We start from the raw sequence: 16248 nt of genomic DNA on the forward strand, positions 1-16248 counted from the left end.
TCTTTCAAATATTGCATTTTTAAGTCAATACAATAAAATTTTCTTCCTCACTTGAACAGTGGATTCCAAAATCATTAACGATTTTTTCATAGATATAATTACATACAGTATTTCATCTACTGATATCAATCATAGATCACCTAGAACCTACTCTAACATGTTGAAGAAAACCAATCAGAAGTGCAAATCGCGAAAGCAAAGCCATAAAACATATCGTAGTACCACAATGACTATAACTCGTGTTTAACTTTTCCATACAAACGATATTAGAGGGAGATTAAAGCTTTAACAATACATAATTAGGAAAAAGTTGACTTGAAAAAGAAAAATTAAGCAGAGATAAAGAAAAGGGTAATGTAAATTAATGTGGGTGTCTTTATATGAAAAGGAGAAAGACTTATATAATCGAGATTCGAGGAGGTTAGCTCCTCCCTGTGACCGTGAATGTGTATGTGATGCCCTCCAAGGGAAAAAAGTTGAACTTTAGCACACTCCTTTTGTCAGAGGCACACAGCCAGCGAGGGCTACCAAATTAGCCAATAATGATCTCTCTCTCTCTCTCTCTCTCTCTCCTCTCACACTCACACATATGAAAACCTACTTTTGCAGCTTGCAACGCGACACCACACAGGACAGGAGAAAGAAAGTAAAAGAACATCTCCTCCATTGATTCAACCACCAATAATAGCAACAAAAGATGACAGATGAAGGATCAATGGATGGCATATTGGTAACTGTAGTGCAATGTCCAAAGGGCATCCTTCCCCTCTCTCTCTACCCCCTCACAGAGATCATTGACTGGTCGCCTTTGACCAGTCTTTTGGGAAGCACTTGTCTCTCTGCGTCTTTGCAGTACTACTGCTAACTGATCAGTACTCGCTTTCTTCTCTCTCTCTCATCTGTACCTCATAAATGATACATGAATAAGCTCAATCTCCACTTCGATTTTCACTGCGTGACATACACTATCCAATCATATAGTATGTGTTTAACTTCTCTGCTATTAAGTTGATTTTTGATGTGTATGAGAGAGTTCATGGGAAAAATTGCATAACATCTGTTTAATTCCTCTGTATATAACATGAACCAAGCAATCTGCATTATGCATTTTCAAAACTTTAAGAAAATAATTTCATGACTGTAGGAGATAAAAGTTGTGGCATGGATACACCGTTATTACTACACGACGCCACAATGACGACGTATTCTTGTTATGCAAGTTGCTCTTGTTAGCTACATGATCGAATGATAATATTAAAACCATAGACCATGGTTTACCCCATGATTATCAGGTTAAATCACTTGGTAATTACTACAAGTGTGATCACATAGCTATACATTGTGTGTTTGAGTGAGAGAAGTTACTAAGAAAAAGAAAAAACACATAATTAGAATCGTTAGTAAGTGAATCCAATAACATGAAACTCAAAACACAAATGGGGTTTATCTAGTCAAAAGGAAAATATGACAAATTAAGGGGTTTATAAATTATGTACAATCACCAAATGAGATCAATGAAATCTCTACCTCTCTCTTTTTCTATCTTATGGTCATATAAATAAATAGAAAATATTAATGTAAATTAATTAAGATGATGATGATCACTAATTAATTTAATCAATTTGGAGGTGGCTGTTGGTTCTTGTTGGAAGCCAAGGCATGGATGGAATTTGCAAGCTTGTTAATGGCATCAATGAGGCCATTAATGCCTTGCCTGTTGATCTCAGTCTTAGTTTCCTCGATCTGTAGCCTTCTCTCATGCAAACTCAACATCTCTCTGTGCCTCCTCTCTTCTCTCTCCTCACAGCTCTGAAGTGCTTCTGCAATCAAGGAAGCACCTCCAGCGATGGCAGTTCCCACTTCACTTGAGGTGCTTGCGCTCACGGTTCCACTGGTTCCTCCTTGATCTCCACCAGCCACCACCTCCACCTCTTCCACTTGCCCGCCTCCTCCTTTTAGCTGGTGAGTCTGAATGCTCACTTGTATCAGAATCTGATATTATTTCACACGTCTCCCAATAGTCAAAATGTTGTTGCACTAATTCAACGAATCGATGTATACTAACTCATCATATTATTAATCATTCATTACCATGCAATGCACACAATAATTATCAATACTACCCTTTTTTTCTTTTCCATGAAATAATAGAAAGTCCATAAATAAATCTTTTATTAGTGGAGAAATTGGCCTAAAATTTAACAGAACTTATGGTTTGATTGGAATATATAAGTACCAATAAATTAGTTGTTTAATTAAGCTTTTACTTCATGAACAAGTGATTAAACATATTAACGTTAGGGACCTGCTATTTGTACTCCAATTAACTCTTCCTCTAAGTGCTTTTAGTGCTAATAACTTATGCATTTTCTTCACAAATTTGGTGGAATAATAAAAATGAAAAATCCAATAATTATTGAGGGGAGAGAGAGAGAGAGAGAGAGAGAGAGAGTACCTACTGTGGGCATCACCTGTGCGTATTGGAAAGCAGGTGGTGGTTGGGCTGCCAGTGTAGCTGGTGGAAGAAGCGGCAATGCTGCAATTGTTGGAACTGAGATTTGATGATGATGTTGCAGAACTGGAGGAGGAGGAGGAGGAGGAGGCAGTGAAGAAGAAGGCTGCTGATGAACACCAGTGGTACTAATTATAGGCCTCTCCAAACCATACCCAATATTTGGACTAATCCCAACATTTGAACCAGAAACAGAAGCTCCTCCCACCACCTGATGACCTCTAATCTGATAACCACCACCACCACCAGGCTTCTCTCCTCTCCACTACATCCACCAAAGCCTCATAAATCTGAAGCACCATATTTGTAGGCAAGTTCCTCTCCTTCCTCTCATTCTTCTCAAGCTTCCAATAAGATGCACTACCTTCTTCTCCTTTCCCTTCTCCCACATTAGTAATCTTCCTCTCATATTCTCTCACTTTCTTGTAATCCCTCATGAGATTGTCCCACTTGTCATTGCACTGGTTTTGGCTTCTCAAACAACCTTTTTTCCAACAGTAGTCCTCCACCCACTTCCACCTGAGCTCAGCTGGTTTGCCCATTGATCTTGTTGTCTGATCAGTTCCTCCACTACTACTACTACCCCCTTCCCCACCCCCACTTCTCTTCATTCTTCTCTCATCATCCATCTTCTTTGCCTCTATCAGAATCATTGTCTCCCCCACTGTCCAGTTCCCTTTCCTGTAGTCCCTCATGATCACACTGCTAGTACCATTTCCTCCTTGTCCAGCCATCACCAAAATGCATGCAGCATTCCCCTAGACCTAGAGAGAGAGAGATCAGAGAGAGAGAGGGGAGGGAAAAATGGTGTAATGGGTCCTTTATGGAGGGTGGATTTGATTTGATGGATGTGTTACTGTGGTGTTCAAACCAGTCAAACCTCAATGAGATTATTGCTAATTTAGGAAAGGGGTAATTAATGGGGTTACCTTAAAAATGATCTAGGGCTCTTAAACAACGCTCTTAAGTGGTGTTTGATGTTGCCATGTATGGTTTGTAGTTTTGCAGGAGGAGAGGGTTTTTGGGTTTTTTGCATCAAGAGGGGGAGAAGATAAATGGGAAGTAAAGACGGAGGTACCTGTTTACACTATTAACCCATAGCTATGATGTATTTTGTATTGTTTCTTTTTGTCTTAAAATTTTCAACCTTTTTGAGAGCTTGAGGGTTGATCTTACACCATGTAAAATCTTCAAAGATTAAAGTTCAAATCTGAATCTACTTATTCAAACCACTACTGCTCCCCACAGTGAAGGAAAGAGAGAGAGAGAGGCTCTGAGGGTAGAGAGAGAGAGAGAGAGAGAGAGTCTGTGACAGTAGAGTACCATTATAAGAAAAGGCCAAGCAAATCCATTCAAACTGACATCTACAACAAACCCCAAAAATTTTCAGAGAGTGAGAGAGATTTGAAGAGAAAAAAATGCAGTGCCTGCTGGCATTAGAGAGGTCAATACATGACTGTCACTCAGCCCTACCCGTGGTGTAGCTTCTCATCATGACACCCGTTCAAATTGTAGATTTTCTTTTTTTTTCATTTTAACATAACCACAGCTAAAACCTAAAAGTGAAGAGAATATTAGCTTTTCTGATCTTGCATTTCTGCTTTTGTTGTTAATTTTTATTCAATGAATTAAATGAAAGTCAAAGAAACTGATTGAGAGAAATGTAAAAGAAAAAACAGGAATGTGAAAATAATCACTCTAACTCTGTAAGAATATAAGCAGTATTGCAGGCGATTCATATGATAGTAAGAAGAGAGCTTCAAACATGTGAGAAATGAATATTATTATATTAAGAGCTAATTAATATTGATGGTCATTGATATGATAATGAGAAGGATGATGGTATAAAACATGAAAAGACTTCTAATTATATTGAAGAATACAAGAATTTCATGACAAAATCAAATCCCAGAAAATCCCATAGCCTCTTCTCTTTACAATGAGAAAGTTGATTGAGACTCTTTATGAACTTTCTGCTATCTCATATTTTTGGTAGAATATTTTACAATGTTGCCACGAGAATTGACTCTCAATTTTGAGACTTTCCATGAACTCTCTGTCATCTCATGTTTTTGGCATAATATTTTACAAAAGTTGCACAAAGTCTATAAAATGTTCAACTTTAAAAAGGTTTCCATAGCATTTCTCTCATGTCTTATTAACAGTAAAGTTCATTGAAACACAATTAAATTATGATTTTTTTATGGGAATTGTTATTAGCACTCCAAAAATCTCATTTTACACTCCAAACTTTCTATATTAGGAAAGAAAAATACACTTGTGAGGAGTGTAGAATGAGATTTTTGAAGTGCCAATAACACTTCCCTTTTTTATTTGATAATTGACTTTAAATATTCTTTAGGGAGTTGAGAACTAATTTCTTGCAATGATGGGTTGAGCATTGTTGTGCATGGTAATGCGCAAAAGCAGCATTATATTTTTCTTTCCATGGGGAAGAAGAAGATCTAGCAGGATAAATCTACATCAAAAGCCTAAAAAATGACTAAGAATCTACCCTAATCAATTAGATTTAGTTTAATTAGTCCCTTAATCCCATGCTATGCCATGCATGCAAAGAATGTTAAAATAATAATTGCCCATGTCGCATGAAAACCCTATCAAACTTTCACTAATTTACCACACAACCCCAAAACTTGGTGCTTTCTTCGAAGAGGACACTTTTGTTCTTTATGTGAAATACAAGTGTCAATTTCGTCTTTTTGAAGATTTGGAGAAGCTTTTACGTGTAATGAGAATACTTGCTATATGCTACTATTTTACGTGTTATATTATCGATGGACAAAAGTGTATGTATTTCTCTTTAGAGTATATTAATAAAAATAAATATAAATATTATAATTTGAGTAGAATTAATCATAACATAACGTGACAGTGCCCTTTATACATGAAAACTTTTTATAAGGTCCATTTTAATTTATGAGCCATTTCAAAAAATTAATTATCCCTTGGCTAGGACATTGTGGGTGGGGGGAGGGGGGGGAGGAGATAAGGATCCTCTCTGGGTTCCTTTTGTGGGGATTTGGATGATCAATCAATCATATCTGTTTATTGTGCATCGTGCGGTTAGTTTTCGTTAGGTATTGTTTCTATTCAATTTTAAATTAAAAATAATTTCTGGCCTCACGATGTGCGATGAATGAATGAATGATTCTTTGGATCCTCTTTGTAGATGATCCGAATAGGATCCTAATCTTGTGTGGGGTACAACTTGTGATATATGTGACAGAGTTGCTTTGACTAGGGTTTTGACCAGGAAGGATGGTTTCAATGGGGTCATGAAACCCCACGACTAGTCCCTTTCTTTCTTAGTTTTTGGCCTCTAGCCTGCTCCTTTTAGGGTAACCAAAACCTAGGGTACTATGGTCATTTAGCAGATTAAATACTTACTTCTTTGGCTCATGCATTTATGTGTGAATGTGATCTCACTATTTGGCTAAGATTTTAATCTGGGTCCTAGCTATCTGCCATTAATTAGATTTGGATTGTGATGAAGATGGTGACTAGGTGTGACAGCAGCTTAAATGGAACACGTACACTCTCATGTGGCGTTTTGATTTACTAATACAATGTAATATGGAAAAAATTTATACATAACGTTGTAGAATTAGACCAGAATGCCACGATGACAGAACAGTTTCATGACTTCAGATTATGAAAATTTATATTTATTTGTACATTAATTTAGAGACCATGGTGTAAAGGTATGGGCATGGGCATTGATGGATGATGGGTGATGAAACTTTAATGTATAGCTAGGCTTCATCAAAAGCCAAAATAGGTCGCATTTTAGAGGGACCAATATTGAATCAATGACATGGGTTCATTCACTAAGTAAATTTCATGTATAATTGTTGTATCATTGCTTGTATTGTATTGTACGTATCCATCCATGTACCACCAACATTAGTCCTTGATAAGGAGCAAGGCTTCCCTATTCTCCTTCAAAAGGCAGAGATTAACAAAGGATATAGATATATTCGGGTGTTCGGTACACTCACTCGAATAATAAAATACGTATAACGTTACAAAAAATATATTTTGTAAACACTTCGATGATATTAAATGTCGGTATGCACTTGTAGTTCGGGTCTTTGCAAGATGTCGTGAGTTTAAGCCACGTTGGATATGAGGGGCTAGACTAGCTAAATGTTCATGTGCAATTAATGAAGAACATGAATGTTTGATTCTAACTTGAAGGATTAAGATGGATGGACTATTCCTCCACATCAAACATGACTAAGGTTTCTGCAAGTGGTCCTTTACCAAAGTAGTGGAAATGTGTTGAGCCCTTGCATAATGGCATGGGTCGAAATCCTGTTGGTGGCTAATCTAACACATAATCTAACAAAATCTATCGTTTGACAAAAAAAAAAAAAAAAAAACATGTGTTAATTACTTCGATCGTATTTTTAAGTATCAAAGCTTAGTTTTGATATTTAAGACCTAACATCAAATGTTTAAATGACCATTTGGTTGTGATGAAGATGGTGACTAGGTGTGCTTTTAAGAAAAAGAAAACATCATGTACGTAGAATTTTTGGATTGAGGGAAAATTGAGATTACATGGCAAAAACTTAATAATTTGGACAAATTTGTGGATGTAAAGTTAACTGTAATCTAATAGTTGGAAGGTGGTTGCTTATTTATAAATGTTCAAGAGGTAATTGCCACTTAGTACTACGGTCTAGTGGTATTCCTCTTCACTTATAAGTGAGAGGTCTTAGGTTTGATTATCGCCAAAAACGAATTTGAACCAATAAAAAGAGGTAATTGAATTCCGACCGCAGTACCCATATGATCACATACCGAGATCATCTCTAGAGTTATAGGTCACATTTAGTCCTAAAATTAACAAAATTAACTTCTTTTTTTTTTTTTTAACAAATGATAGTATCTACACTAAAGATGAAAGGGGTAGGCTTAGCTTCATAATGGACTAGCAATAATGTGGTTCAAATTTGCCTTTGATGAGAATCGAACCTAAGACCTCTTACTTACAAATAAAGAAGAATATCACTATACTGTAGTATTAAGTGGCAATAATCTAATTAAAGGGCTCAATGGAACCGGACTAAAAGGGTAGTCACAGAGTACATTCAGCCCTCATGATTGAGATGGCCCAAGCCCACGTCTCTCTCTTTTTCTTTTCTTTTTTTTTTTAACTTTGGACAAAGAGCCCACCTCTCCCTACTACGTACTTATAACAAGGCCCAGGGCCCAATGCAGAATATACTTAGATCTGGACCTTGATATGATACTTTGATATCATTTCAGTCTTCGTTTTTGGCATAAATTCTTTGGTATTTTTAGGAATTTTTTTGGTTTCTTCCTAACCTTCAATTATAAGGATGTATAATATATATCTCTTAGATTTGCAAACAAAAGTAACAAAGAATATTTTCTGTAGATACAAAACAAAATTTTGACAAAAAAATATAAAAATATAATCTAGAAATAACTACATCTGAAATGTTACGAAATGATATACATGAATTCTTATGAGGGAATTGTTGTGAAACTTTCAAAATGTCATTGTGTATTCCTCGTGTTATATTTATTTTTAATTTATTCATAAAAAAAAATGCATGTTAGCTATTTTCAAGTGTGAATAACATCACCGTCATTATGAACTTATATTATATCTTAAACTGTAATCTTAATCTAATAATTGGAAACATTGAAGAATGAAATGTAGCTAATATTGTTTATCAGCATGTCTAATGACTACTCTTTTTATCATGCATGCATTTACACCATCTTTTTACAAAATAATTATTGCTTATGCAGGAACATACATTCCTTCCAATTCTTACTCCTCCTGAATTAAGGAATGTCACATGAGAGGAAATAAAGTTATTTTAATTTATGACTTTCCTATATTTAATAACAAGGAACTAAAGTCTTATAGTATGTTTGTTAACGTTTAGCAAAACAGTTTTTCGTTTTCTAGATGCAAAAATGGGTGAAAATGTGTTGAGTAAACTGTTTTATGAAAACATACTAAAAAAACGAGAAATTGATAAAACAATATTCAGCCTAAGTTTTGTAGAACATCATTTGATGTTTCCTCTTTTTTCAAAAACAATTTTCAAAATAATTGAAAATAAAAGATACATTATAAAACAAAGTTAGAGTTTTAATAAGAAATATAAACATGTATGTCACCACTACCGTCACCAAGGACGCCGCCAAAATGATCACCACCACATTCTCCATCGTCTCACCATCATCACCGCCACGACCACCATCTTTGACACCATAAAACCAAATGTGCCCATTGTCAAGTAACCCTTTTGGTACGTTTAGATTCCAAATGTACCAAAAGACCAAATGAACAAAAAATCACAAATGTACCACAAAACCAAATGTCTCTATCTGATAACCCTTTTGGTACATTTACATTCCAAATTTACCGAGAAATACAAAAAATCAAATCCACTATAAAACTAAATGTGTCCATATTATAGGTAACTAGATGTAGCTATATAATCAAACAAATCTTTATTATGTGTTGGGTCTTCTAAATAATAAAATCTGACAATTTTTTTTTACAAATATTCTACTATATTCACAAAAAAAAAAAAGGTAAAATTATAACAAACAATAAAAAAATGCATAGAGATGGATAATAAATGCATAAATATAGGGATAAGAGGAAAAGAAAAAAAAAAAGTTTAGGAAAAGCTGTGAAAAACTAAAATTCTAAACAAAATAAACTTATGTGAAAACTGAAATTAATAACCAAAATTTTAGAAAAATGCTTGATCAAATTTTCAAAAAGAATGTTTGTTTAGTCTAAAAAATTAAAAAACGTGGTGGCTATATCATAACACCCCAAACGTTTGTCTAAATTTTGCGATTCCTTCGGAAGTTTAAACATTCTTTACCTCCCAAATTCGAAGTAAGTAAAGATGTTTACATAAAATTCACACAAGTAATTCATTTACTTTTTTACTGGTGAGCGATAAACACGGAGCTTTCACCATACGGAGAAGTGTTAGGTGGGACACCAACGACAATCCAAAACCAAACGAATTCAACGCCACATGGACTATTTCTTGAATCCAGTAAAAAAAAGAAGAATAAGAAATAGATCTCGACGCTCCACAAAAATTGAGCCCTCTGTCTTCCTGTGTTCCTCTCTACTCTCTCGCCCTCTTTCCTCTTTCAGCAAAAAGCTTGTAGTTCATACTTAATTCAGAAGCTTTGAGGTGGAAGGAAGCATATAGAATCTTGGGTCGTCTCCCTCTTCAAGTATAGATACACATACGAGTCGGTGGCTGCTAGAAAGTTGCAAACTTGGAAGGTTTTGAGATGGAGGAAGATTGCTGCGCCACGCAACTAATCTATGGCGACGGAGAATTCAACGCAGATGGGCTCGATAGGTTCGTGAAGGAAGTCAAGCTTGCTGAGTGTGGACTCTCTTATGCGGTTGTTGCAATCATGGGTCCGCAGAGCAGCGGTAAAAGTTTGGAACTTTATTCGATATGGATGAGTTTTGAGGTTTTTGGTGAATTGGGTTTGGGTGCTGATGGATTTTGAGATTGCAGGGAAAAGCACTTTGTTGAATCATCTGTTTCGGACTAAGTTTAGGGAGATGGATGCTTACAGTGGAAGGTTAGTTTCTGAGGTTTAGTTGGTTGTGTGGTTAATTTTGTGTTATTTTTTTTAATATTTATTTTGCTTTTGGAATAAGTGCTTTTTGGGAGAGAGGACTATCTGATTTTGTGGATTTGTATTAGGAGCCAAACAACAAAGGGTATTTGGATTGCCAAGTGTGTTGGCATCGAGCCGTGCACGATTGCCATGGATTTGGAGGGAACTGATGGGAGGGAGAGAGGCGAGGTAATCGGATTTCCATTAAATTGTATTGTGTGTTTCTGGGGAGGATATAGTTAGAGCTGCAAGATGTTCGTTAAAGTTCTCGGATTTGTTAACTGTTTGAGCTTCCTCTGTAACTCTATTGTTTTCAGGATGATACTACATTCGAGAAGCAAAGCGCCCTATTTGCTTTGGCAGTTTCGGACATTGTGCTGATAAATATGTAAGCTTGTGTGTTTTTATTTGTCTTGGAATCACCTGGCCGATAGTCTACCTTACTTGCATAGTTGGTGACTATATGTAGCGGTTGATCCAATTTGTTAGTGGATTGTATTTTAACTTCTTTCCACAAGTGTTATATCAAATTAGTAGAGGTGTCTAGTTCAGTTTTAAGATTGTCATATGTATTGGTATCTAGTTCAGTTGGTTTTTAGCAAGGCAAAGCCGGTGTGAGTTTGGTTTATCAATAACTGAGGAAAGAAGCTTCTGATACCATCTCATTGATTGTTCAACCTAGGGCTTTACCTTTCACGAAAACAGGGGTTCTTCCAGTTATGAACTTTTAGTTCAGAGTGCTAATGTTAACTGACGTTTTAATTTACAGAATATACAGAATATACGTAGGCTAATTTTAATTCGTAGAATATACGTAAGCTTTACCAGTAATTTGAAATTTCTTCTAGATATCAATTGGAGATTGGATTTTGTATACAGGTGGTGTCATGATATTGGTCGGGAGCAAGCTGCTAATAAACCTTTACTGAAAACAGTTTTTCAGGTACTCTAGAACTATGTCTACATCTACCATCTACTCACCATTCTCTGCCAAAGTTAATGAAGTTCTGGTTTCTGAATGTCTATAGGTCATGATGCGCCTATTCAGCCCCCGTAAAACGAAGTTACTTTTTGTTATACGTGATAAAACAAAGGTATGAGCGTACTCCGTGTGCATATTAACAGGATCTGTCTCATTAAGTTGTCCTCGTGAAATGATTCTTGTTGCATATTAATACTTTCTTGTTTGTGGCTGCTCATTTAGACCCCTTTTGAATATCTGGAACCTGTGCTAAGGGAAGATATACAGAAGGTAATTTTTTTCTTCAGCTCTATGTTGCTTTTATACTTTATTCCTTTTCTCATACATCTCTAAGTATTGTAAATTCTGCAGATATGGGATGGAGTACCGAAGCCCCAAGCCCATAAAAGTACCCCCTTGAGCGAATTTTTTACTGTGAGATCTCTTATATTCTTCTCTACTCTCTGGTCATGTTTGCTTTGTATAATGTTCTTATTAGTCAAAGCCTATTGTCTCTGATACTTCATTTTTTAATATGAAGGTAGAAGTAGTTGCTTTGTCCAGTTATGAAGAGAAGGAGGAGAAGTTTAACGAGGAGGTAACCCCTTTACTATCAGAAGCAATTATCGTGTCCAAAATTCCTATTGGTGATCACATTTCTATTTTATAATTTTGATTCCTGGGGTGGTTTGTACCATCCACTGAAGAGTTGTATATGTATATGTTATGTACATAATTGTATGATGTAGTTCATATTAAAAAAAACATTTCCTATATTCCTAAGTAATTAGTTTCTGTCATTATAAAAGTTTGTGGTGGTACTTACAGGTATGGCTTGTATCATGCAGGTTGCTCAACTGAGGCAGCGCTTTTACCATTCTATTTCTCCAGGAGGGCTTGCTGGTGATAGACGTGGTGTTGTCCCCGCATCAGGATTTTCCTTTAGTGCACAACAGATTTGGAAAGTAATCAAAGAGAACAAGGACCTGGATCTTCCCGCTCACAAGGTTTGTTAGTTTATTTTCTTCCCATTGATAATTTGTGGTCTTCACTTCTCATGTGCATATAATATGTATACATACTGTAAATAATTTAATTAGGTTATGGTTGCTACGGTTCGGTGTGAAGAGATAGCCAACCAGAAATTCAAACAGTTGGTCCATGATGAGGTATGTGGTCATTTATCCCCATTTTTGAGATGATTATACTTCTAGCATATTCAAGAAAGTTTTACTGGTCATTCCTTGGGTGAACATGATTCAGCGTTGGTTAGCACTGGAAGAAGCTGTTGAAACTGGTCCTGTACAAGGCTTTGGTAAAAGGCTCAGTTCCATTCTAGCCAAGTATCTTTCTGAGTAAGTTTAACTCTGGTTTAAATATGTTTGTATTTAACATGTTACACTGGTCCACCATTTTTTTTGGGGTTCTAGTTTTGCCACTTAAACTAAATGTTTATATGTATTCTTACCTGTTGTGTGTGTTTCTATTCGCTGGAAGTTTTTTTTTAGTGTTTTATGGGCATGTGCTGTTTCTAGTTCTGACTTTATTTTGTATGTCTTGATCTCGCTTATGCATCATAGATATGATATGGAGGCCATCTACTTTGATGAAGGTGTACGGAACTCAAAACGACAATTTTTGGAGTCAAAAGTATTGGATGTATGGCTACTCTCTTTGTCTCTCTATTTTAACAGAGGCTTTAGTTATGTTTTCAGTTTCTTAGACAATTTTGCACCATAGGGAAGTCGTGATTAGTAGTGGTTTTAGTTTGGTTGTCAGTTTCACATACCACGTTACTGTTGGCCTCAATCTTAGAATGAACACCGTGATAATGAATTGGATTGGCAACATAAACTATCTCCTTCAAGTATCCCTATCAAAGAGTTATGCTTAAATCAACAGCTAAACATTGTTACCGAAGCATGACCCCATTGCTTTCCTCTGAATTTTTCAGTTTGTTTACCCTGCGTACTCAGCTATGCTTGGACACCTACGTTCTAAAGCGCTTGAAGATTTTCAAGTGAGGCTGGAGCAATCGTTGAACAAAGGAGAAGGATTTGCTTCATCTGTGTGTACTTGTGCTCAGTCTTCTATGCTTGAGTTTGAGAAAGGATGTGCAGGTAATAGAATTTGTTTAGCTAATTAACTTGTTTGTCAACCAAAATATTCTTTTATTACTTTAACTTGTTTGTCCTTTCAGGTGCTGCCATACAACAAGCTAATTGGGATGCTTCAAAAGTACGGGAAAAGCTTCGACGTGATATAGATGTACATACATCATCAGTTCGTAGCGCAAAACTGGCAGAATTGAATTCCAGCTATGAGGTAGTGCTCTGATAATGTATCAAAGTCTTGGTTATTCTAAGAGTATACTTATAACGTTAGGCTCATAATCTGTTCTTATTCAAATTTCTTAATGAAAATACCCTTTATTTTTCAGAAAAAACTTTCTTCGTCTTTAAGTGGTCCTGTAGAGGCTCTACTCGAAACTGGTGCAAAAGACACCTGGGCTTCGATACAGAAACTTCTTAATCGTGAGACAGAAGTTGCAGTATTGGAGTTCTCAACTGCAGTTGCCAATTTTGAGTTGGACAACGAAACGGTTGTCAAAATGAAGCAACATTTGAAGGATTATGCGAGAAATGTGGTGGAGACAAAAGCAAGAGAAGAGGCTGGGAAAATTATGATCCACATGAAGGATCGGTAGGAACTTGTTAAGAAATCATCTCTTCTGTTTTTATGTTGTCATTTTGGTTGCTGATCACTTCTGTTGTCATTTCTCAGGTTTGGCACGGTCTTCAATTATGACAGTGATTCAATGCCAAGGGTTTGGACTGGGAACGAAGACATTAGAAGTATTACCAAGGATGCACGAACTGCGGTAATCATTGGGGACTTTTGTGGAAGTACATGTTATCTATCTTTCTGACGTAAAGTGATGTTTCAGTTCTTTAATTATCTCTTTCATGTAGTCTCTGAAGCTTTTATCCACCATGGCTGCCATTCGCTTGGATGAGAAGCCAGATAATATTGAAAACGTCCTCGTTTCTTCTCTGGTGGACGGGACTGTTACTGTTTCATCTTCACAAAATAGGAAGCTAGGACCTTCTACAGATCCTCTTGCCTCAAGCTCTTGGGAAGAGGTACCACTAATTTAATGGGTTTTAGTTATGTAAAAATTTTCTATGATGAAACTCCTTTCTTATTAAAGGTTATCTCTGAACTAGGTTTCTTCAAAGGATACCTTAATTACCCCAGTACAGTGCAAGTCATTGTGGAGGCAGTTCAAAGCAGAGACGAATATAGCGTCACTCAAGCTGTTTCGGCACAGGTATATTTTATAACTTCTCTTATCTGAAGTTTAATTCAGTAGTCTAATTGTTTTTATATCGTTTAATCAGTGTTGCATGTAGAATAAATGGATTTTATCTTTCATGAAATGTTCTGTAAAGATTTGAATTATGAAAATATGAATATTGGAACATGTTTCTGCAAAAGTAATGAGCAACTACGACAAGGAACTTGGAAATAGGACGCATGCATTCCCTCAGATGACATTTTGGGTAGGAGTTCTTGTGTAAATTGGATTTAGTTTCATAGTGAAACAAAACATACGGAAACACTTGATATTGAAAATTCCGCTGATTCTTGACTTGGGAACGGCTTAGTCAGATAGGACCAACTTATTATCAAGTATTCTGGTTTTTCTACCAAGAAAAATCCTAGCATCCTAATATTATTTTGTAACGAGCTCCCTATCTTTCTACTTCGCAGCTCGATCCTGATGCTGTTTGCTTTTGTACTTTCAGGAGGCTCACAAGCGGAGTAACAACTGGTTACCTCCTCCATGGGCTATTATGGCGATGATCGTTCTTGGTTTTAACGAATTTATGATGCTTTTAAAGTAATTACGTTTGTTCTTTTTTTTTTTTTGTTTTCCTTTTCCGAGTTTTAGGTTTTGCACATTTGTCAACTGTCCAGACCCTAATATCTTGCACATCTGTTAATCACCGTGCCTTTTTTCTTCAAATGATACAGGAACCCTCTCTACCTCTTGGTTCTATTCGTTGCATTTTTACTTTCAAAGGCCTTATGGGTACAGATGGACATTTCGGGACAGTTCCAACATGGCGCTGTAAGTATGAAACTTGTTTCTGGAATTGAATGTACAATACAATGGCTGGAGGTCCTAATCTGATAGAGACTTCACCCGGGGCTGGCCTTTTTGGATACAATCTCTCATCAAATTGGAATTTCCGTAATTAAAGCAGTTCCTAACTTTAGTTTCCGTTGTGTGGTGTTACCAGCTGTCAGGGATACTATCTATTTCATCGAGGTTTCTTCCAACTATCATGAATCTTCTAAGAAAACTCGCAGAAGAAGCTCAGGGGAATCAAACGCCAGAAGCACAAAGGCCACCAGTTTCTGTTGCTTCTCAGAGTTATAGAAATGAAACACCTCAGCCAAATCCAGTAACAAGCTCATTCCCAGAGTCCTCAGTGTCATCCAATATCTCGTCAGCAGATAGCGGCATGGAATACTCAAGCCCTCCTTTAAGACAAAGGCGAACGGAAAACGTTGAGGAAGTTGAATCTTGATGATGTATGATCTCTGTTGTTTGTACCCCTTGCATCTGATTTAGAGTCGCTACTCTCTTGTGCGATAGTTTTCTTTCTTTTCAATTTTGTTTCTTGTGTTGTAGTTGTTGAAATGAAAATAAAGGGGGCTTGCTGTGTGCCCGGTTTTAATTAGATTGTAAAATCTGCGCACTACACAAAATTTCTATATACTGATGAAATTCCCATAGCATTTTAACATGGCTCCTACTTTCTTTACAACTTTTTATTCATATTAGTATACTCAGAACTGTTAAGTTCACCCCAATTTTTATCTACACCGACGTTTGTTGAAACATGGATCTAGGGTTCTAGAGTTTAGCTGTTTAAAATACCCTAATCATATACCGGTACAGTGATAACAATTGTGGGACATGTTCAAAGAAAAGACTCGGAAACTAAAAGAGCTCCAGGCTGAAGAAATTAGAGTATCGAGATTAATGGCTCTAATTCTGTTCTAACTTCGTAAGATCCCTCTACGG

At 36.3% G+C, this 16248-nt stretch overlaps 1 protein-coding gene and 1 non-coding gene across 2 annotated transcripts; one reads left to right on the plus strand and one right to left on the minus strand.

Annotated features, from left to right (window-relative positions):
• Positions 1-1393: 1393 nt before the first annotated feature.
• On the minus strand, positions 1394-4164 carry LOC103945123. Its single transcript, XR_007254300.1, has 2 exons — positions 2460-4164; positions 1394-1992 (listed from the first exon to the last, which is right to left on the minus strand). It is a non-coding gene; the product is annotated as an uncharacterized LOC103945123 (transcript).
• A 5442-nt stretch (positions 4165-9606) lies between these two features.
• LOC103945122 (protein ROOT HAIR DEFECTIVE 3 homolog 2) lies at positions 9607-15959 on the plus strand. Its single transcript, XM_009355646.3, is given in 23 exon segments — positions 9607-9995; positions 10084-10150; positions 10276-10378; positions 10507-10577; positions 11069-11132; positions 11218-11283; positions 11394-11441; positions 11523-11585; positions 11692-11748; positions 11999-12157; positions 12251-12319; positions 12414-12505; positions 12731-12809; positions 13105-13270; positions 13351-13475; positions 13591-13853; positions 13935-14031; positions 14123-14293; positions 14378-14444; positions 14447-14481; positions 14960-15054; positions 15189-15285; positions 15458-15959. Coding segments are annotated over 23 exon segments (2493 nt in total). The 5' UTR covers positions 9607-9847; the 3' UTR covers positions 15749-15959.
• The last annotated feature ends 289 nt before the right edge of the window (positions 15960-16248 follow it).

This window comes from the organism of the source record quoted next, unplaced genomic scaffold (assembly GCF_019419815.1).
Source record: "Pyrus x bretschneideri cultivar Hongxiangsu unplaced genomic scaffold, Pyrus_bretschneideri_v1 Contig7, whole genome shotgun sequence".
NCBI classification, from domain to species: domain Eukaryota; kingdom Viridiplantae; phylum Streptophyta; class Magnoliopsida; order Rosales; family Rosaceae; genus Pyrus; species Pyrus x bretschneideri.